General features: G+C 34.8%; 1 protein-coding gene across 13 annotated transcripts in view; it reads right to left on the bottom strand.

The window, feature by feature from the left end:
* Positions 1-3,416: 3,416 nt before the first annotated feature.
* OXR1 (oxidation resistance 1) overlaps positions 3,417-24,706 on the bottom strand; it is a 376,616-nt gene continuing 355,326 nt past the window's right edge. For 7 of the 13 annotated variants that reach the window (XM_036031343.1, XM_036031345.1, XM_036031348.1 and 4 more), the window contains 6 exons: positions 15,020-15,100; positions 13,135-13,260; positions 12,225-12,377; positions 10,157-10,252; positions 8,108-8,181; positions 3,417-5,246 (listed from right to left, as the gene is read on the bottom strand). In XM_036031343.1, the coding sequence (XP_035887236.1) occupies positions 5,111-5,246; positions 8,108-8,181; positions 10,157-10,252; positions 12,225-12,377; positions 13,135-13,260; positions 15,020-15,100 (666 nt within the window). In that variant the 3' untranslated portion in view covers positions 3,417-5,110. Of the gene's footprint in view, positions 5,247-8,107; positions 8,182-10,156; positions 10,253-12,224; positions 12,378-13,134; positions 13,261-15,019; positions 15,101-21,616; positions 22,173-24,706 lie in introns of those variants that run through there. The other 6 variants (XM_036031344.1, XM_028534088.2, XM_028534092.2 and 3 more) reach the window with 5 other exon arrangements.

Genomic DNA, 24,706 nt, shown 5'->3' with positions numbered 1-24,706 from the left:
TGTTATATATCCAATATTTTCAATGGTATTACAAATGGTAGTATTTTAAACTTCATTTTCTAACTGTTGTTTGTACATTAAAAGTGAAAGTTCTAATGCTTTAAAAAATATCAAACTTGTATTTAGTGACCTTGAAAAATGAGTTAATTCCAACAATTTGAGCTTTTTGGAATTTACTATGTCCGCAATCATGTCATACACAAATGACATTTAAAATTCTTCTTTCCTAATCCTTATACCTTTTTCTTGCTTTATTGCATGGGTTGTGACTTCCAGAACAATGTTGAAGAGAAGTGGAGATAACAATGATCATTATCGGTTTTTTAAAATCTCTGTGAAGAAACTTTCAGAAACTGTTAAAGATGATTCTTTCAGTACATTTTTTAAAAAGATTAAGATCCTTTCTTTCCTACTTAGCAAAGGGTTCTTAACAATAAATACGCATTGAAATTTATCAAATGCTTTGCTTCTACAGAGGTCATATTAAGTAATTTTTTCAATTATAGTTTACATACAGTGTTATGTTCATTTCAGGAGTACAACATAGTGATTAGATACTTACGCAGCTTACAAACTTGTCACCCTGGTAAATCTAGTACCCATCTGACACCATAACTGGCCATTTGCACAGCTTAATCCCTTCCCCCTTTTCACTTAACACCTCTCCTATTTAGCAACCATCTGTTTCTTCTCTGTATCTATGAGTTTGTTCATTTAGATTACACATATAAGTGAAATCATGTTATTTTTCTGACTTATTTCATTTGGTATTATATACTCTAGGCCAATCCATGTTGCCACAAATGTCAAGATTTCATTCATTCTTATTTATGGCTTAGTAATGTTCCATTATATATATGATAGCCTGGAAAAGGTCCAGCCACTGTTAATATAATGAGAATGGTTTGCATGACATTGATGTAACCTGGCTAAGGAGAGTGGACTGGAATGCACATGAGTGAACAATGACTTCACTATACTAGTAACTGGGGGCAGTAGATGCTGTTCAGTGAGCATGTATACTACGTGGCTGTCACCTTCACAATGATTGAGCAAGAAGAGAAAGGAATCTGCATCAAATTTTGTGTTAAGCTTGAACATTCCTCTGGAAACTATTCCAATGATTCAGAAGGCTGCAGCTAAGGCCAACTGGTGACTTACAGCTTCAACATGACAATGCTCACACTCTTGTGTTACATCTTGTGCAATGTTTGGTGAAACATCAAATCACCCAGGTGACTCAGCCCCTCTACAGCCCCAATTTGGCACCCTGCAACTCCTGGCTTTTCCCAAAACTAAAATCACCTTTGAAAGGGAAGAAATTTCAGACCATCCATGAGATTCAAGAAAACAGAACAGGGCAGCTAATGGTGACTAGGAGAACTAGGAGAACTGTGAGGTCCCAAGGTACCTTCTTTGAAGGGGACTGAGGTGTCATTGTCCTATATACAATGTTTCTTGTATCTTCTTCAATAGATGTTTCTATTTTTCATATTACTTGTCTGGATACCTTCTGGACAGACTTTGTATATACTACTTGTTCATCCATTGATCTACCATTGGACACTTAGATTGCATTCATATATTGGCTATTGTGAATAATTCTGCAATAAACATAGGGAGGCATATGCTTTTTCAAATTAGTGTTTTGGGTTTCTTCAGATAACTACCCAGGAATGGAATTGCTGGATCCTTTGTTAGTATTGCTACTCAGCTTTTTTTCCCCCTTCACTTGCATTGCCATGAATGATCTTTTTCCATCCCTTTACTTTCAGTCTGCAATGGCTTTGTGATCTGAAGTGGGCAGCATAATATGTTGTCTTATCCATTTAATGGATATCACATATCCATTTAATGGATATCACATAATTTGATGGGAGCATTTAATCCATTTACATTTTAAGTAATTATTGACAGGTATGAGACTGTTCTGGAATTTTATTTATTTTTTTTGTAAGGATTTTAAATTTTGGTGTCAAGTCATGCTAGCCTCAAAATAAATTATCAGAAGTTCTCCCTTTTCTCAGTACCTTGGAAGATTTCATCTAAAACTAATACCTTTTGTTTTTGGCTTAAAAAGTACTTAAAAGTATCACCCAAAGGGACCAACCAATCATATGGGCCTATGTTTTTGTGTGTGTGTGTGGGAAAGCTTTTTTAAATAGACTCACTTCCTAGAACATGTTTTGTTGGGTCAGGTTTAATAAATTGCTTTCCAAAATGGTTTTCTACTTCACCCTCATTGTCAAGTTTATTGATACAAAGTTTTTTTTACAATGTCCTATCTCTAAGGTCTACAGGCTCTGAAGTGATGTCTCCTTTTAAATTCTCAATTATGGTAATATTTTTCTTGATCTTGCTAGAGGTTTAGTTTTACTGTTCTCATATTTTCTGTTTTGTATATTTGTTTTAAAATTTATTGATTTCTGCTATTTTTATTTTGTCTTCTATTTTCATTAGGTACAATTTGTTGTTGTTCTTGTTCTTCTAGCTTTTTAAGATGGCAGCTTAGAGCCTTGTCATTTAATATTTCTAGATCCTAAAAATCTATCTCAAGATTTTTCTCTTTTTATTCATTCTATAATCTCCAAAAGCATGGCATCCATAGGATATGGTTTCAACATCTACCTGTGTGTTAATTTTTTTCTCAGAATATTAAATCTCTCCCCAATCAATTCTACAATTTTTCACATCATAGTATAACAAGCTCCAGAGCTAACCTAATTTCCCACCTGCTTTTTCTCCTCTTTGTATATCACCCATTGATAAATAATATACTCAGTTTTTAAGTAAAAAATCCTGACATACAATAACCAAGTCCTGTTAATCCTATTTCCTCAATCTCTTTCCAATCCTTCTTTAATCACTATTGCTAATACTCTTCTTCAGACCTCAACATCTTCCCTCTGGACCTTGCAACAGACTTGTCTGTCTCTAGTTCTCCTCTCTACCAATCTATTTTGCAGAGATCTTTATGAAGTGCAAATGTGACCACCCATGTCATTCCTCCATTCAAATTATCTTAATTACTCCTATGAGAAAAAATAAATTTCTTTGCACTGCGCACAACAGACCTCTTTATGACATTAGTTATACCGTGCTATGCACTCCCCATCAAAAAACACATAATTAAAAAATGTCAAATTACTTTCCCTTTTTCCACATCAGGTTCCCTCTTACTCTCCCAGTTTTTAAACTGTGGCGCTCCCTCTACTTGAAATCATCCTTCCATCACTACCACCACCACCACCACGGTCATTAGGAACATTTTTTGTATCTAATCAAAAACTTCTTAGCTATGAAAATAAATTGAGTGTCAATAAATCCAAACTCAAATTTGTATTTATGTATTTAATTTTATTTGGTATACACCACTATGACCTTATTTTAATTTAAATCCAATACAGGATTTTTTTTTTTCATGATTAGTCAACTCCACAAAGACAATAATACTGCTGTGGAAGACCAAAGGCGAGGGGGGGAACCCGATATATTTATTTACAATTCCCTATTTGTAAACATTTAATCTATATACTGTTACTAAGTTATAACGAGAGCTTTACATAGACAAGAAAAATGATGCCCTGCATTTCTATTCACATTCAGCAATAGCATATTAAATAGAACATCAGATTTTCTTTTCCATTAGCCTTATGCTTTCTTGAGATAATTATCTAAATTTTCAAAAGATCTAAATATATTTAAGTTCTATACAACTAAAACTACTTGAGCCAACATATTTGGCTTACAATTTCATTTTTAGAATAATTTAAAGTGCTATAAGCAACCTGGCAATCAACACTTTCTATAAGAACAAAACTACCTTTAAACATTAATTTACAAGATAATATACAATGTTTATCTGGAATAGCTGAAATTTCAGCACAAAGTCACTGTCACATGTATAACAGCAGGATTTTGTTTGCATAACATGAAGCTTTGAAATTAACTGATGAATTATTGCCATAATGGCTTATTACTGGTTTCCTACAAAAGAGGATAAGAACTACTAGTATATTCTATCGTTTTTTTCCCTTGAGGTCACTTGACAGTAAGTTTGCATATTCAACAAGTCTACTACTGAATTACAATATTGTCTACTATAATCATTGCCCTTTTATAACAGCAAATGCTAATGGTAACTAATAACATATACCACTCAAAAAAAATCACAAGTTTCTTGTCCTTTTGAACAGGAACCTACATTTTGGGAGTTGGTGTGCAATAAGGCTAAAACAAGAGAACTATAAAACAGTATACCTGACACAAATGTTGAAGAAATATGCATCTGTTTCATAGTTTTTGTACGTATAATGCCCTGCTACACTACAAATATATAAGTAGAATATTTTCTTGCTTGAGATATTAAACCCAGTAGGATCATCAAGTTCTCATTCTCCTTTGTCACTTTGTAACTATTTATCAGTTAATTCAGTGGTGAAAGCTTATGCCCAAACCTGCAGGTCATGTGCACTGCAGTCTATTCCAACCAGAAATGTCCTCATGTTTCATTTTTATTAAAATGAAATTGAGAGTACCTGCAAAATTAATAAAGAGAACGTAGCGTGAATGAAAACTAGAACTCAGTGGTCCATGAGTACGCATTATTTTGGCATGTGTTTTGTCCTTAAGAATGGCTACGCTGAGCATGTTCGTAATTCACCGGGGCCAACCTCATGAACTAGCAGTGTCTAGTGTTCGTTCCCTCAATGCCCCAATTAGACCGATCTGGTAAAACAATCAATACGATGTCAAAAATAATAAACCAAGAGAGGTTCAACAGAAGAGCACCATCCATTTAGGAGACTGAGATAACATGGACTATAGATGAGGTGGTCACTATGATCAAAATGCTGCCCAAATTCTAACAAAACCAAGCTTTTATACTGCATGGACCCACGCCATGGTCTAAACTGAAATGAACCCTAACTCTGGGACAGAAATGTGATTTAAAAAATAAATTTCAAATTATAACAGCAATAAATGGGGATACGGACTAATTTTAAAGCACAAGTAACATGTTACATTGTATTGCTTCTTGAACTTTCCAAACAATGCTTGTCCATGTCAGGTTTGGGCCATTATCCTGCTAAGACAGAGAGCACTATATTTACTCAAAAGCCCAGATTTCAATGTCCTGGATAAAGAAATCTTCCTTCTTAGAAAGCGTATGATTTCCAAACGTTTTACAAGAATGGCTTCTTCCATGGTAGAGGTCTCCATCAAGCCAAAGGGCAAATTCTCCCCTGCAACACATACAACAGTTTTAACAATAATCTCTTAATACTTATGCCCCAAGTTGTAAAATAATAATTGCAGAGGATGTAAAATAATTTAAACGAGACATTTCAATATCCAACAACTCCAAAATCATTAAAATTTCCAAATTCTTCTCTATTGTTTTCCACACCAGCACAAGGTAATTGTGTTTTGTTCATATCCCATTATAAAATCACTTACTACACAGATCAAAGAATAAGATGAAAGCTCTGACACAAACTTCATATGGAATTAACTTTTGAGACAAGTGCTGCTCTGCTTCTCTTTGGCTCCATGGTTTTAATGCCCAGGGTGGGGCAAAAGTAGGTTTACAGTTGTTCGTATGGAAAATAATACAATTAATAATTAATCATACAATATAAACTCTTTGTTTCATGCACTCACAACTGTAAACCTACTTTTCTGAATGGCACATTTATAACCTTCCCTATAAATCATTTCATAACAAGTCAACCAAAAATGAGTGATGAAACAGCAGATTTTATAGGATACCGGTGATGTACAATTTGGGTAATATTAAAAAAAATGGAATGACAGAAAAACCACAATGTCTGACCTGGTTAGGCAGTTTGCAACATGACTTAATTGTTAGGAAAAAGCAAACAACACAAAACTCAGCCAGACTAAGACCAAGCAGCACAAAGTTCGGAAGAGCTTAAAGAAACGTGGGCCTCCGCAGCCCAGCCCCGAAGACCGTGTGGAGTGAGACTACTGACTCCTCTGGCTTAATTAACCATAGCAATTCCCGAGGAACACAAGGTGGGGCAAAAGTAGGTTTACATTTGTGACTACCTGAAACATAATTTATTCTGTATTATTATTTATTAATTATTGGCCCCGACTGGCATAGCTCAGTTAGTTGAGCACCCTCTGCAAAGCGGAAGGTCACCAGTTCCACCCCGAGCATTGCATACGCATGGGTTGCGGCCAGGTCCTGGGTCGGGGCACGTGTGAGAGGCAGCTGATCAATGTTTCTCTCCTGCATCAATGTTTCTCTCCCTCTCCTTTCTCTCTTTTGCCCTCTCTCTAAATATAAATACATAAAAATTTATTAATTATTATATTATTTCTCATACAAACAACCACTGTATACCTACACTTGCCCCACCTGGTATTTAACATGAGTTTCTCAGAGACATAAAAGTTCCACATTATCTAAAATAAAATGTGGGGCTCAATCTCCACTTCACGGCTGAGGAAACACTAGACTTGAGTTTGCACAAGGTCCCACATGTAACACACACTGAAGCTGGAATGAATCATGTCTGTTTGACTCCAAAGCCCATATTCAGTCTATCTCCATCATAATTTTGATTTCTTTGGGGCTCCTGTTTGGAATTCTGGAATATCAAGTGTCTGTAGCTCCCATTTTCTGAGCCTGTACTCTCTTTCTTTCTTTTTTTAAATCTTCACTCAAAGATATGTTTTTACTGATTTTTTTTTGAGAGAGAAAGATAAAAAAGTTGATCTGTTGCCTCCTGTAACATGCCCTGACCTATGAGGAACCCACAGCCTGCGCATGTGCCCTGAATAGGAATTGAACCTGCAACCTTTCGGTGCAAGGGATGATGCTCCAACCGACACATCCGCCCAGGGCTGTACTCTCTTTCTTCAAAGACAGTAAACTTGTCTTAATTTGTGAACAAATTAGCCAAAGTTTAGTTTAGTTTGCTGGAATCATGTTGCACAGTCAAAATCAAGTTCCAACAGGTATCTACTGACATTATATATGTTATTTTCAAAGACACAGGCGCCCTTAACAGCCTGAAATTATAAGCCTTTTGCTTGTGATGCCTTCCTGGAGAGCTATCAAATCCCATGAGAGACTACCATTTTGGGTAGGGCTGAATGACTGCTTCCTCTCCACCAAAAGAAAGGTATAACTGGAATATACAAACATATGCTGCTGATTCCAACAACTTAAGATAACATAGTTTTAGTTATCTGGTTATGTCCTCCAGAGAAGGCTTTAATAACTAACCATGGTTATTTCTTAATCAATGAAATCATGTTTTCCAAACTCCTATCAAAAGAATTTGCTAGAGTCACTCAGAATGATGAATATTGTTTCAGGCTAATAAGACTCTGTGGCCTGAATATCCTCAACTATGGGAAACAAAGAACACTTTTGTAAGTTTAGAAATTATTTGGCAAATTTTACGTCAGATCTTGAAGGAGAGAGAGAAATATCAAAGGAAGAAGATGATGTTGGTTTGCTAAGCAAGCTACCTCCAAACACCATAAATGAAGTTGGGATACCAGAATAAGAAAACAAAGTTTCTCATAGTGCTTGCTATGCCAAAATAATCCAATCAAGTTATTAATTGACTCACAATGTTAAAAACAAAACAGAATATTTTAGGCGGAGTCACTAAAAGTTTTGCAACACAAAATTTCAATTTTGTCTAAAATATTGGTCCAAATAATCTCTAGGGTAGAATAAAACGAAAACTACTGGACCTTTTTTATACATTGGGAGAAATAACAAACCACTATTGTATTTGAAAATTGGATAAGTTCCACAGTATCAGTGTACTTCTTTTTCAAAATTAGAGTACAGAGCCACTGTACTCTAATAATAGGATAGGTTTTAAGCAAAAAGAAATCAACTAAGCAACATTATAAAAAGAATAAATAAACATTCTACCAATGGTTTCAAATATTGCATTTAAGTACCTTCTTGCAAATAAATTATACTTTCTTAGTCATAACATACATATTTGGATTCTAATGTCAAAACTTTTCAAAGATAACTAATTTTAAAAAATAACAAATAAATTTTTAAAGTTTCTTAAAAATCTTATGGTAAAATGTTCAAAAGACTTACCCTCCACCACCAAAAGCTAGGGAATCCATGTCTCCTTTGATAAAAAACATATTATCTCCTGTCCACTTAAAGACCTACATAAATAAATAAAAAAGCTTTAAATATGTAGACGAAAATGGTCACTAAACAGAGTTAGTTCTCCTGAACCCTAAATAGTTAACAAAGCTCAGATGGATAGTAAGAAAATAATAGCAAGAACAAAAAGTTTGAGCAGAAGGTTGTGGGACTTTGAATTTCAGTGTTTGTGTGACTAAATTTAAAAGCACATACATGATCCACTAAAATGTCATCTTCAATTCCAGTTCCTCAGAACTTATTTCTCTTCACACACACTTCCCTTTTCTAACTATACAGGTATTAAGAATTGGATGGTTAATAAAAATAGTTGAAGAAAACAGAAAATCAGTTTAAAACACTGATATGGATGCCATTAATATTTATTTTAATGTTAAATATAAATGTTAAACATAAACATAAATTATAATATTTTGATATAGGGCCAAGGGCATTTCTTTGGGTATGTATTTTAACCACCATCATCATTCTTATATAAGTTAATGGCATATTCATGACTTCCAGTTTCAACTTCTTTAAAGAGCAGTGAGAACATACAAGTACTTGAAAAGTCCAAGGAAAAAACTTCTAGATGTCAATATCCCTAAAACATATTTTTAACCTTTCATGGGAGTTTTACTGAAACCTAAAACACAATAGCAATTTCTAGTAGGTTACTCTTATCAAGTTTTTCCAAAGTATTCATTCTAGTTTTTAATAAAATAAACCATAACACTCACTTTTTCATAGTTATGTAACATTTGATTAATTTTATTATAACATTTATCAGGTAGAAACAACACAAAAAGTCTTGAGAATAAGGACAAACGGAGCTTAAAATTTCTGTAGCAACCTCAAGCTTCCAGTTAGGTGTGTCAGCTGACGTGTTTTATTGAGAGAACGGAAAGCACTGGCTTTTCTGTTCAGCCAGCTGATTATACATTTGTTAAGAAAGCTTCTATTGTGTTATCAAATCCTTCCTATTTTATTCATTATAGAAACTGTTTCTAAAGACTTTTTTTTTAACCAAATCTGTTGATTCTTTTCTCAAGATTCGAATTTCCTCTCTCAAAAAGGCTTGACATGCTGAATTTTAACGTACCTGAGATGCTGGGGCTGCACTCAATGTTTTAAACAGGGTCAAATGGTCACTAAAATTCGTGCACACCGTTTTATTTTAGATCTGACTGGTATTAGAATACATCCTATTTTGCCATGTATAATGACTACAAACCATGGGCAAAACAATCCCTTGTATAATGTGCGAAAAAACATGGGTGCGCTTTATACACAGCAAATACGGTATTCAATGTAAGTCAGTCAGGCTACAGTAAAGAAAAAACTGGGTAATCACTTTTGAATTAAACACAAATAATTTATTTTTTAGGTATTCAAGACATACACCATTAGGCTTATTAATTCATTAAAAGTCTCTAGGAATTTCACAATGACAGTTCATAAACAGAACAATAATAATGATGTATATGCCTTTCTGAGCCCATGATGTGTGTCTGGTACCATGCCAAGTGTTGTACATATAAGAGTCTCATGTAATTTTTATTTTTTAAAGGTTTTATTTATTTATTTTTAGAGAGAGGGGAGGGGAGGCAGAAAGAGAGGGAGAAAAACATCGATGTGTAAGAGATACATTGGTTGCCTCTCACACACCCGCTACTGGGGACCCAGCCTGCAACCCAGGCATGTGCCCCAACTGGGAATTGACCTGGCAACTCTTTGGTTCACAGGCCAGCATGCAATCCCCTGAGCCACACAAACCAGGGCTCATTTAATTTTTAAACAACTCTGTTACACTTTATGGCCCATATTCTACCCACAAGAAAAAAAAACTGAAGCTCAAAATTATCAAAAAGAATGCTGTTTTCTGTTAGTAAAAAACAGATGAGAGTCAGATGCAAGTGCACGTGACTCCCAAGTGCACGTTCCTTTCATTATGCCATCTCACTACAACCTGAATACTGCAGTAGCTGTCCTTACCTCAAACTCTGGACAGAATGTAAAAACGAAGGTCTCTCCAGTACCATAAAAGCCATCACTCACTTTCAATGGTTCAGATGCTAGTGCACCAAAAACCTAAGGATTAAAAAGAAGGCACATTCAATGATATGACTATTAATTTGTTTCATTAAGCAATATCCAAATATATATTTTTAAGTAAAATGCAAAAATTAGAAATCCAGTATAGTTTTATCAATTTGTATTTAAAAAAGGAACTATGATCAGTTGCTATATAATTCATATTAGTGCCAAGTACAAATCATGTCAGTTTCTCGATAGGAAAAAAACCCAGATTTTTCTTAGTTTTAAAACCTAAAGAGATGCTGCTTAGAACAATTAAATGGACCATCTTGAAAAATGGCCCCACACTGCAGGAGGACGTGCACGCACACCGCACGCACAATACAGATCACGCGCTGCTGCGGGAGCGGGGCCCCTCAGGGAGGCAAAGCCCCGCAGCACAGGCAAACATCCTCCTGCTGAAAACACTCTGTCTTTCCCTTCATTGGCCAGTAAACTCCACGAGGGCAGCTCCTAGGTCTGAATCGCTTGGCCCTGTAAGACCGTGGCCTTACACAGGACAAGACACACAGATACCCTAAAGCAGAATGGATGAGTCAAGAGACCTGGACAAGTCGTTTCAGCCCTCTGGGTCTAAGTTTCTACATCGTAAATGGAATGTAGAGCATGTGACAAATCATCTCTACAGTCACTGTCTTTCCTGATATTCTATTTTTATAGTCTTAATTTTAAAAATAGACTTAGTTATTGAAAGGTATATATTTTATGTATGTAACATATGTATGCACATAAAACATAAATGGACAGCTCAATTTCAAATTATCAGAAAGTCCCATTTAACCTTAATTCAAATAAGAAACAGAATAACGAACACCAGAAGCTTTCCTTGTGCCTTCTCTGCCTCACCCGCTCCCCCCCCCCACAAAGGAAGCCACTAGGCTGACAATACCATAGATTTGTTTTCCCCATTCATGAACTTTCTATAAAGAGAATCACGAGAAAGTTACTCTTTAGTGTCTCATTTTTAATTCATATTATGTTTGTGACACTCCTCTCTGCTAAGGCATGTAACAGTAGTTCATTTTTATTCCCTCAGATATCTTTTCTCAGTTGTGGAACCCTGGGGAAGTTGATACACCTCTTTAAGTCACAGTTAACTTATCTTTAAAACGGTGTTGATAAAAATATCAACCTCACAGGGCTTTGGTGATTATTAAGGTAATGCACATAAAGTGATTAGATAAATATGCAATATAAGCACACTAAAGGTGACAGTAATAGTAGTAATGCTTTGTTTTGTTTAAATTAATATTGCTCTCTGACCCTCTCATTACTCCCCAGTGTCGGTAATGACCTGAACTTGCCACTTTAGGAACACACCAATGCTTCTCTTGCTTATCTGTTGTTTTGCTCTCCATATCACCCTTACACAAGTATCTTTAACTTTAAAAACTTTATGCATGCCTCGAGACTGTCAATTTCCACCCTGTCTGTGACCCTCATTCTCATCTTTGCCAAATAGATATGAACACGCCTTACTCCAAGCACTTCTTTTGTTTTTTCTAGGTATTTATTACTTGGCATATTTTTCTTGGCACTAGAGACAATGATATACTGTATTTTGCTGTGTATAATGAGTGCCCGTGTTTTGTGCACATTATACACAGGATTATTAAACCCATGGTACGTAATCATTATATCCATGTATAATGTGCATCCTTATTTTTACCTCAAAAATTTGGGCAAAAACAGTATGCATTTATACACGGCAAAATAAAGTAGTTACATGTTCTTTTCTACCAGAGTATAATCCCTTTGAAGGCAGGAACTCTTTAAACATTATGCATGTTCATATCTACCTTCTGGAGCACTCTGTACTTTCTTGCATATTAAAAGTACTCAATGATTATCAGTTAAATTTAATAAAATGTACTAATAACAATTATTTTAATCAAAAAGATATATTAAAAGCTACCATTACTGTAATCTCTTAAAAGGTAAGGTGTCTGTGTAGTTGATTCCATACCTGCCCATCACTGTCTTTAATCACCATCAGCACTGGGGTGTCTAAACCTGTCATTGTCCGATACAGGGTCTTCAGGCTTGTGCCATGCTTCCCGGTTCCATAAATAAGAGTCCATGGATAGCCAATTGTTCTTGGTGGAAGATGCTTGGTAAGCTTTGAAAAATAAAATGTTAAAATTTACCTGATAGTTGATTGCCAGGATAGTAATACCAGTTGGAATAGAATGGCACTTTATAAAATATAGGCTACAAAAAAATAACAGTAGAAATTATGATCCTATAAGATACTGAGATGTTTGAAGAATAATTGTATATTTCTCACTGTGAAGTATTAATTGTCTACTAGGAAAAGAAAGAATTAGGCTGAACAAGATACAAATTAGAACAGAGATAAGAAATATAAGTTACTCATAATGCCTTCTGTCGTGAATTAAGAAAAATACTGAATGGACTCTTCACTTGATTATTAATTATCTCTCAAACAATGGGCTCCAGGGGCAGTCTGTCAGAAACCAAGCTTCAATACCTTTACCTGTGACTTTAACAAATTACTTAACCTCTTCATGTCCAGGTTTCTTCACTTAAAAATGCACACAGTAAGAATACCCAACTCCTACAGGTGTTGTAACAACTATATGAGGTAATCCACACAAAGCACACTATGAGAAATTAAATACTGGCTATTATAGTGGCCCACCTAAATTGCTTTGTTAATTTTTTAATGTTTGATTACCTAAGTCTCCTAACACATTTACTATGTTTGCTATGCTGTGTTTACTTTTTCTTCATGGGAGAGAAAGACTATTAGCAGTAACCCTGCTTCTTCAGTTTTCAAAACAACTAAAATGAGGCTTTTTTTTTCTCTTAGGTGTACACACCCCCAGAAACACACATATGTGAGCATGCCATACCTTTTCGATTTGATCTGGCAGTAGAAGTTCACTGGGATCACTCAGGTTGGGTCGAAAAGATTCAGACTCCAGGTCTGCTTTCACTGGAGCAACCTGCTTTGAATTTATGTCTTCCCTTGTAGCAATCTAAAGAAGGAAACAGCAGCAGCATATTAATATAAAATTGCAACATGCTTTCAAAAAATGTTAGCCTCTTGAGAGAGATCAAACTTTATACCTTAGAAAAAGTGGCTTAAGCTTTAATTTAGAATTTTAGAAGGCTCCATCTAATAATACCCAATGCAGAAAAAGATTTTTTTAACTATAAAAAGACATTTTCTCACCCAGTACATGAAGAAGGGCAGGTAATGAATGATAAGATCATACTTCTGTATAAAAGATCACTGCATGCAAACTTCAATTCTTCTGATGAAGGACAAAAGGGACCCGTGCTCTTCAGGTGTGTTAGTTAAAATATGTGGGATCATTTTTTTTCATGGTAAACATAAAATTTGCTGAAAATAACTTCCTTGGTGCTAAAATTTTAATTTAAAGAATAGTTCAATAAAAAGTTTAAGTTCACTGATGTGTGTTTGCTTTGATGAAAACATTACCATTATTTTAAAAAATGCCTTCACTGTTTTTGTGTTCTAAACACTGAACAAATTTAAAAGTTTGATCACCACTCTATGTTTTAAATTAGATCAATTTGATGCATTAAAAAGAGTAAATGATTTTGTTTGATGAAAATGATCTCACTGATATTCTTAAAAATGATAAAAATATTAACTTAAAACTCCTGTACAATCGCTGTTGTTGATACTTTTTCATATTTATTTTATTTTAATGTAAAAAACAATAATATTAGAAAATAAATTATGTGAAACATAGCCATCATTAATAAAATTTTTAAGTTGGGAAACAAGAGTTCTATTGGAGCAGATAACTAAAACGCAGCAATGCTCGGCAGCTTATGATTCTATACGGAAATGAAATGTAACCGAACCGTTTTGTTCCTCTGACAGATTTCTTACCAAATCTAAACAGCATATATTTTCAACCAATACATGTTCAAGAACTGTATTGTTTTTTGATGAGAAGCTAAGCTTAAGTAATTCTCTCACATCATCATATTTTACCTTTATTTTGATGATGTGAAAGGTTAAAAAACAAATCCAAGGCAGCATGAAAAGCATTCAAAGAAAAGAAAAAAAAATAATTCAGTAGTTCTAGCAAAGCCATGAGAGCATATCATACAAAGAAGAAAACACACAGCACACAAAACTGGAAAATGACTTCAACTGTATCACTTTCTTTTTTTCCAAAAAAAAAAAAAATCACAAAGATTATTTCACAAAATTTTAAGAAATGTTATCTAGTTCTGGTGCCCAACCTATACTTTTTTCCAAAGTATTTCCAATACCAACCAGGAATACCTCAAGAACAAAACAATTTACTTCACTAACATATTTGATGTGGGGTTGATACAACTGAAGTAACCTTAAAGAGAAAATATTTAAAACCTTACTATCCATTAAACATTTTCTCATAGTACCACATCTTTCAGATTCTGTTTAGCAAAAATTCAATCTTAAACCCAAAGACAGTCTTCCAATGTTAAAATTAAATAAAAACTCATCACTCAAAGAAACATACAATGCTGAGAACAGTTCTAAAGTGACAGAAAATTCCTCCGAATATTTTTCAAATGAAAAGATGATAGAAAGGATAATCCTACAGCCTTCAAAGCATTACTGTAGTCGTTAGTACAAAAAGGAATTTTCTGATGGGCTATTTTACTGCCACAGTCAAAACAAATCCTTCGAAAATGAGATCTGCCCCGACCAAAGACTGAAAACAGGGAGCAGTCAACCTCTGGAGGGGTTTAAGCTACTGAAGGGGGCACCTGGAGCCGTCTGCAGAGTGTGCGCAGTTCTTCAGTATTTAGAGCATCGATCCTGCGGTGATACTCAGCCACTGACACTACCTGAATGTGGAGACAGGAAGACAATAATTCCACTGACAATTGAGAAGAACAGCCAACAAATTTTTTAAAAATGGAGAAATTTAAATAGGGAAAGAGAACTGTAACAAAGATTTCTTTCCCCAACTCCATGCTGAAAATCCAAGAGATTTATATATCAAACTACATTGAAATGTGCATGAATGAGTTTAACCACTATGTCCAACTAGTTCATAATATAAGACTTACTTTATGGATTGTTTCAAAGAGACAGAATTTGAGTAATAAGAATTATAAAAGAAACACATAAAATGTAACACACTTTGCTAGTATCAAAGATTATGACATCTCTAATCTAAACGTCTTGAAGTTTACAAAGAAAGTGGTAGTTTCAACCCTTGTCTCCAATCAGTTTAGTTGAAGCACTGTATCCTAATGGATGCTGGAAAAATCTCCTCTAGGCAAAGGTGACAAACATACCCATGCTATTATATGTGATCTGCATCAGAAAAAAAGGAGAGGAGGGAGCAAGAAAAAGATATGCAGTACATTTTAAAACTTAAGTCAGTAAGAAAAACAGGCTCTAGAATGTAGGAAAGTAGATTTTTCAAGAGCATATATAATCAGCAATACCTTCTCAGGCATACTGCCTACTTCAGTATTTTTAAATGGCTCTTTTCAGTTTTTGCCTCTCCTGTATCTTTTCTTTATGGTGGGTATTGTAGCAGTTATTTGTGAATAAAACTTGACAACCTTCCTACATTCTAAATTCCTAAGGGAAATTCTCTATCTTCTGTAATTGCCTAGACCAGTCTCTTGCACAGCACTGACTTTGAAAACTATATTTGACAGATAAACATTTCAAAAAAGCCACAAAAACAGACAGGTTTCCTCAGGTTGACACAACAGCTACAGCTTTTTCAGACTGTGACATAATTCCCCAGACAGTAACCACAATATAGTGACCTCTGGTGGTGCCATAAACATGTGCTGATTGTCCTGAGCTATGACAAATACCTCTTGTGATCAAATATGTGGAAGTTCTGGCCACCAAATGCAGTTAAACCAATCGGCCCATAGTGTTTAGATTTCTAAAAGGCTCTTGCTCTAGTCAACTAAAACTAATTAGCCACCAGTAAACATTAAGGTACCTCTATGGGTAACTTATGAAAGCTATGAAAGACATGAGAATAGAAAAAAGGAAAAGAAACTGCACATTTTTCCATTCTGGCCATTATTATTATACTGACTTGTGCAAAGCAGCAATACTTGCAGCATGACAGCTAACTCTTCACTTAGAAAGAAACCCAGTGCTTATGATCTCCAGCTCTGCGGCATCAGACGAACCTGGGTTTGGCCCCTTTTTCTATTTCTTCATAAAATAATGGAAGTAATAAGAGTACATACCAAATAGGGATTTTATGTAAATAAAATGAGGAAATAAAATGGATATAAAGGATTGACTATAGTACCCAGCATATAGCAAATGGGAACTACTGTTAACACTATTTTTACTTGATCATTTTTTACCTACTACCCTGAGTATTAAAGGATAATGCCTGAAGAGACTTCTCATTTATTTTTGATATGAAAATATTTCAGTTTTGACAGCACAAATATTTTGTATGTCCTGAGTGACTTCTGAAATTAATTTTCCATTTTGGTATTTGATAAAAATATTAAAGACCTTTCAATTAAGAACAACAGAATTCTCAATGAACATGAAAAAAAAAAGGTATTGAAAGTAAAAAACCATGGCCTTGCTTCTCTATGGTCAACAAAAGAAATCTCTACAAGATATTTAATGATCAGTTATATTTTTCTTTCTTTTTCCCATGGCATTCAGTTTATTCAAGAGTCTCCTAGCCAAGTACTTTCAAACTGTATGACTCATCTACTCCTCTGCATACCTTCTATCCCTCTAGTCAACACCAATCTTATTTCTTAAAGCTCCTTCTTTTACCATATTAAATATACTTCCTGAATGGAAGTGAAATTGACTAATGCTCTCAAAATGGAACAGTTGTAATCTAATTTCATCAACAGCACTGAGAGTAGGAGCTATCATTGAAGGAACCATGAACTGCCATTATGAACATTTGGTGAATTCAAAATTTCTTTAATGTCATAAATCTACCTTTTCTCATTATACTTTTAAAAAATAATGTATTCTTTTCTGAGACTTACAAATGTATCACTTCCTTAACCTTCTAAATATTTACTCATGTTGTGATGAATGAGGATAGATAAAACTGTCAAGAGTCTATGAGTTAATAAAGAAAAGGGATCTAAAATGAAATGAGTACAGAAATATACCTCCTCTGAAAACAACAGAATAAAGAGATACAGAGGCCAGTATATATGATAGAGCTGGAACTGGTCTTAATTTTTATCCCTTAGTAAATCATATTCCATGTATAGAATTTACTATTTTACCCAAAAGATTAAACCTAAGTAGAAAACATACATATTTCTACAAAATATCCCACATCACACTTTTAGTTATTAAGGATACAGAGAAGAGGAAACCAAGAACTTCTAATTAAAACTGTATTCACTGTCTGGCTAAAAAGTCACTTATTGAGGAATAAAGTGGCCTGCATATACTGCATAGTCCTATCCAGAGGCACTAAGTACAATATAACCTAAAGTGCTTACTCTCTAGTCTTTGCAGCCTTTGACAAAGGATTCTCATACAAAGAAAGTGTTTCAAAGCACTTATTTTCACAGAATTACAAATTAAGGACAGGATTAAATCCACCTATCTCCGTTACAAAGGAACTAACAACAGCAACCCAAACAGAACAAAAGCTGAAAATAAGAGAAAATTTAATTTTTATGTTTTATATTTATAGGTTGTTGTCAATCCCATGAATAAGAACATGTTCTTCTAGATATAAAGACCAATATAACGGTCTAACAGTCCTCCCTCCGGACGGTCCAGTATTTCCCCCTAAGATTACCCCACAAACAAACCAAATACCTCCTTTCCCCCAACTGCCACACAGAGTAAAAGAAATCTGCGTGCTTTTTTTATTCCTAGCTTTTATTCTTTAGTAAAGGAGATGGGGTAGAAAGAAAAATATTACCTAATCATTGACACTTTTACTTACTTTAGTATCCAAAAATATACCCAACAGGAGGACATTGGAGTCTGAGCTGTAGCGTCCAACAAAGAGGACACACGGCAGCATCCCCAAGGTCACAAAATTCTTTTGTTCTCTAATTTCATCATATACAACAAAGTCATATTACAAAATAAAAAAACTGGATTATATTAAAACTTTGCTCATTTTTGTCTTACATTAAAACTATTGCTTTCAAAGTTACTACTTTATGGAATGACATTAAATGAAGAGCAAATAGAGAATCATGAATTAGATAACTGGAGAATAGAATTGAGAGGAGAAACAAAGACAAATCCAGACTGAATTCCAAATAAAACACATCAAAATTTTGATTTGAATAAATCTTCTGAATTTAAAATTACTTCCTGTGAAGTATATTTGCAGATGACTCATCTTTTGATGAGAAGGCAGATATATTCACTGTTCTTTTAGTAAAAAAGAAACCTGTTAACTTCTTAAAACCATTCAATTACAATATGTATATACTGTTATCGCTTCCTGGAACAATAAAACTAAGAAGTGAATCTCATAAAAAGGGAATAATCTCATTCTCGTAGCACATCAGGGGAAAAGAATATTCATGACACAATCTTGAAATGTATAAACCCACTATTATAGTTGGAGACTTCAAAACTCCTCTGTCAGTGACGCACAAATCCAGTAGTCAGAAATTCAGTAAGGACATAACTGAACTAAGCAGCGCCCTCAATTTATTTGGTCTAACTGACATGTATAAAATCCTTCACCCAACAACAGAAAAACACACATTCTTCTCAAGCTCGCACGGAACATTCACAAGACAGAGCATATTCTGGGCCATAAAACACACCTCAACAAACAGAAATAACAAAACAGGCCACAGTGAAGTTGAACTAGAAATCAGTAACAGACAAATAATAGGAAAATATAAAAATACTTTAAAAAACACAATTTAAAGTATTTTGAACTAAATGAAAAAAGAGTAGCAATCAATAAAATTAAAAACAAAATCAATGGAGAAAAATCAACAAAACCAAAAGACAGTTCTCTAAAAAGATCAATTAAATTGATAAACCTCTAGCCAGACTAACTAAAATAACAGAGAGAAAACACAAATGAATTATATCAGAAATGAAGAGGGCCTTCACTATAGATCCTATGGGCATTAAAAGAATAATAGAGGACTATTATAAACAACTCTATGTCCACAAATTTGACAACCTAGCTAAAATGGACCAGTTCCTTAAAAGACATAAACAACCAAACCTCACAAAAGAAGAAACATAATTTGAATAGGCCTATATCTATTTAAAGAAGTTGAATTAATAATCATCTTCCAAAATAGAAGGTACTAAGCCCAATTTTAGCCAACAAAAATGAATTAGCTGCCAGTAAACAACCATCAAGGTAACTCAACAAAAAGCTACACAAACTTGTTGAAAGTTATGAAAGACATAGGGTACAAAAAGAAAAAACTGGACAGATTTCCAGCCTGGCCATTAGTATTATATTAACTTTTGCAAAGCAAGAACAAAGTAGTTAGGATCTCTATCTATGGAGTGTCTGGAATAAATCCAGATGGATTCACTGGTGAATTCTATCAAACTTAAAAAAAAAAACCATTATACTAATTCTTTATAATCTCTTCCAGATAACAGAACCAGAGGAAATACTTCTCAACTCATTCTATGATGCAAGCATTACACTAATTATAAAACAAAAACAAAGGCATTAAAAGAAAGGAAATACACAGACCAATAATTCTCATGAACATACATGCAAAAAGCCTCAACAAAATCTAGCAAATTGAATCTAACAATTTATAAAAATAAGAATATACAATGACCAAGTGAGATTTATTCCTGATATGCAAGGCACTCATAAGGTACTTCAACATGAAAAAAATCACTGATGTATATAATTCATTGCATCAACAGGATAAAGAAAAAAATCATATGATTACATCAACAGATAAAAAAAAGCACTATTCAAAAATCTAATACTCACTGATGATTAACACTCAGTAACCTAGGAATAGAGGGAGCACTTCTTCAACTTGATAAAGAACATCTACAAAAAAATCCTCCAGTTATTCAAATTAAGGTTTCTTATGTTTTTGATTAAATTTAGCCTCACATTCCAGCTCTAGAAATTATCTCTCCCTCTCTCTACATATATACCACCCAGAGGCCTAGCCCACCCACTTCCCTGATAGTTAGCAATCCTCGAGGAAGCAGAAGATAGTAGCCCAAACTTGACTAACAGTCACAATGTCTAGACCTCTGGCAGACCAAAGGTAACATCTTGTTCTATGTTACATTTCAGCTTCTGAGTCCTAAGGTGGAACAACTCCGTGGCTACCTTCCCATGAAGCCAGACAAAACATCCACAATTTATTTTGCCTGTATGTCTAATAAATTAAACTGCATTAAAGCTTTAGCAAACCAACGGTGCTTAATGCAAATCAAAAACTACATTAATAGCGTCACTGGTTTAAAAAATAAAAACTGTGGTAAGTGGCTATTCTGAAAAATCTGATCAAAATTTTACCCAGTTCAATAATATCAGATTCCTAAATCCCTCTGTTATGATGTATCATATAAGCAAAAACCTGAAATCATTCAACTTTAAGAAAGTACTCCCAAGCCCAATTAAAAATAATAATGATTAAAGCCATCTTGGAATTTTTCATGCTTAACATTTAAGGGTGGCAAGCTGCTTTGGGGACATCTTCCAAAGTCACTCCTGGTTCTAAGGAGACAGCTAGCCTTATTTAAATCACCTACAATTACAGTAAAAATAAAATTAGCATTCATAAAATAAAATATGTTTCTAACAAATAATGCACACATTTATACTAAGAAATAACTAGGATTCTTAGAGAGTATGGTTGACTGGTATTTTTCTTTACTAGACTATCTCTTCAAGTTTGGTAGTATTAGATAGCACTGCCTGAAATTTTCTGGATAGTTTCAAAAAGCCTTCTCTCAGATTGCTAAAATGATAGTCTTAATACACAATACTTTAAATGTATCTAGTTTGGGATCTAGTCTATAAAATTATAGTTAATTCACTCTCATTATACTACTCAATTTATTTTTAAGCAAGAAAAATATTCTGAATATTTTCCTACAAACTTAAAGCTCAAATAAAAAATTTAGGCAGCAATAAAGATTTGGTAACTACTGCTTTATGTAGAATAGAAAAACCAATTTCTACAAAACAAAACTACAGTCCCTTATTCATTTCCTTTTTTAATTTTTTTAAAGATATTCAGGATTGGCAGAAATGACTTAAAGGTATTTTTCTGTAATTACACAATTTTATATTCTATGAATATTCTCTATGCTTAAACTTTCAGAATTGTGTAATTCTGCATAATGTCAACATAAAAAGATTAGTAAATACAGAAATTGAAGTCATGAAGATTTACCAGGGTATACTTATGATTAATTGGTTGATATCTTCTCCCTTTCTTCCCATACCAGAGGCGAGACATTTCCTTTTCAAGGCAAATTAAGTTACATCAGATTTCGTAAGACCTGGTTTAGAAAGCATTCTTTCTCTGTCAAAGACAAATTTCCAGCACAACAGCCCTTCCTACTACAGTGACAAAACAGTTTGCTAGAGACAAAGATTTGATTGACAATACAGAGAGCTAATCACTAAGTAGTATCCATTGCAAAGAGAGGCCTGAGTGGAGACTATAACGCTGGGGAGGGAAGACCAGGTTTCCCATGTGTAAGTTTGGTTGCGCTGTACCAAAATGTGCAAAGAAAAGAGCTCAAAAGTTTAAAGACACAGTGCATGTATTTCCAAACACTAAGTACACTAAGAAATATACTAAAAATATCCTAGTCATAAAAATGTATTAAGTTGAGTATCCAGGGTCCCTCCCAAAGAACACAAATGACTTCAATTAACATTGTTTGCTCATAATCACAAAATTTTATTCTTTATATATATATCTAAGAATCCTAAAGTGCATCTTTTATATGAGCATTTTTTAAAACAATAAGATGTTCTTTGATGACCCTTCAAACCTCAAATTTCACAGAATGGCTATGTAAAAACCAAAGCCAACATAGCACAAATAAATCCTACAAAATATTCAAAGTGGCCTGAAAATTCCTCTGCACAGCCCATTTTTAAATTGAATTTTCTAACATTTCTTGAAAAAGCACTTATATTTATTATGCCTACATGTATACTTCACTAACTAGTAGTAGGCTGAATATAACCAAAGAAGTAAAATTTTAAGATTTCAGTATTATTAATGCTATTAACTAAAATTATCTAGTGCTCAATTTTAACTGGATCATCAATGTCATAATAGGCATACCTATAAATTTCTCCCACTTTAGGCTAAACCTGCTCCTACTCCTTTACCTTATGTGTACACACTGACACCCTTTGTACACCTACAACCTTTCTAGTACACAGAAAAATGCACACCATAGCCACCTACCCACATCTCCCTCCTCCTCATTCCCGAGTGCATGTGCACAGGGCAGAGCACTCCACCCTGAACACCCTCCCTCCCCCACACACCCGCCATCTCCCCTGTGCCCTGTCTCCAACCAGCCCCGTCACACTTACTGAAGATCTCCTTCCCCCAGGCTCCTAGAGGCACGCTATAACCAACTCCACACTGGTGTCACTATACACCGAGTCCCAAATTACACCCACCCCTCCATCCCTGCACTTGCCCTACACATACCGACAACATTACATAATTAGATGGTAGTGGGGTGCCATTTTGAAAACTTATTCATTACTTACAGCCAGATTTTCAAAAGTTAAAAATATTATATGTATACCCAAATGAGGTTTAAATGATATTTTTACACACACACATCAAGCACAGGATAGACTACTTTGTTAGCTGTGTATTCAACACACAACCCCATAGATTCTTCTAATACTGCTTTGATTTTGCTCAGGGATCTTTTCAGCCATGCGTTTCTGAGAAGGCTGTGTCCATGCCTGGGGAGGATGTGTCCTTACGTCTGAAACAGTGGCTCTCAAAGTTCAGCCCGCATCACAGTTACCTGGAACATTTGCCAAAACAAGAATGTTGGCCTTCAAAACCAGTTTCTGGTCAAGCAGACTGGAGTGGGGTCAGAAAAAGTGACTTTAAAATAAATACCTAGATGCTGCTGCTGATGGTCTGGGGACAATACTTTTTTTAAAAAATTTAATCTTTATTGTATTTTTGTTCACTACCTTATAGGCCTCATAAACGCCCCTGCCCCCCACCGTCACCACACTGTTGTCCATGTCCACGAGTACTTCTCCTTTTATGCTCAATCCCTCCATCCCCTAATCTCCCCCTTGCCTACTAGCTGTCATCCTGTTCTTCATCTATGAGTCACTTCCTATGTTCCTTGTTAGTTCAGGTTGTTCATTAGATTCCCCATATGAGTGAAATCATATGGTATTTTGTCTTTCTTTGACTGGCTTTTTTCACTTAGCATAATGTTCTCCAGGTCTATCCATACTGTTGCAAAGGGTAAGAGTTTCTTCTCTGTTTATGGCCAAGTAGTATTGCATTGTGTAAATGTCCCATAATTGCATCATACACTCATCTATGAATGGACACTTGGGCGTTTACATACCTTGGCCATTGTAAATAGCATTACAATGAACACAGGGTTGCTTATGTTCTTTTGAATTAGTGTTTTGGGTTCCTTCTGATATATTCCCAGAAATGGAATTGCTGGGTCAAAAGGCAGATCCATTTTTAATTTTCTGCATTATCTCCACACTTTCCACAGTGGCTCCACCAGTCTGCATTCCCATCAACGGTGCACGAGGGTGCCCCTTTCTCCACAGCCTCGCTAGCACTTGTTTGTTGATTTATTGATGACAGCCATTCTGACAGGTGTGAGATGGTATCTCATTGTGGATGATTAGTGATGTGTTTCTCTGATGATTAGTGATGTTGAGCATCTTTTCATATGTCTATTGGCCATGTCTATATGTTGTCTTTGGAGAAGTGTCTATTAAGGTCCTTTACCCATTTTTTAACTGGTTTGTTTGGGGTTTTTTGGTGTTGAGTCTTATAAGTACTTCATAAATTTTGGGTATTAACCCCTTATCAAAATTAATACCCACACCCTGGCTGGTGTGGCTCAGTGGATTGAGTGCCAGACTGCGAAGCAAAGGGTCAGTGGTTCTATTTCCAGTCAGGACACATGCTTGGGCTGTGGGTCAGGTCCCCAGTATAGGGCTCAGAAGAGGCAACCATGCACTGGTGTCTCTCTCCCTTTCTTTCTCCTTCCCTTCCCTTCTCGCTAAAAATAAATAAATAAAATCTTTAAAAAATATTAATATCCAGAAATCAGTTGCATTTTTATATGTCAATAACAAACTAATAGAAAGGAAAATGAAGAAAACAACCCCATTCACAATTGCTACAAAAAGAATAAAATACCTAGGAATAAACCTAACCAAGGATGTAAAAGATCTGCACTTGGAAAATTATAAAACTCTGAAGAAAGAAACTGAAGAAGATACAAAT

This window comes from Phyllostomus discolor, chromosome 7, assembly GCF_004126475.2.
Source record: "Phyllostomus discolor isolate MPI-MPIP mPhyDis1 chromosome 7, mPhyDis1.pri.v3, whole genome shotgun sequence".
Classification (NCBI taxonomy): Eukaryota; Metazoa; Chordata; class Mammalia; order Chiroptera; family Phyllostomidae; genus Phyllostomus; species Phyllostomus discolor.
The sequence above is the reverse complement of the archived record's forward strand: the minus strand, read 5'-3'. Positions and strand labels throughout refer to the sequence as shown.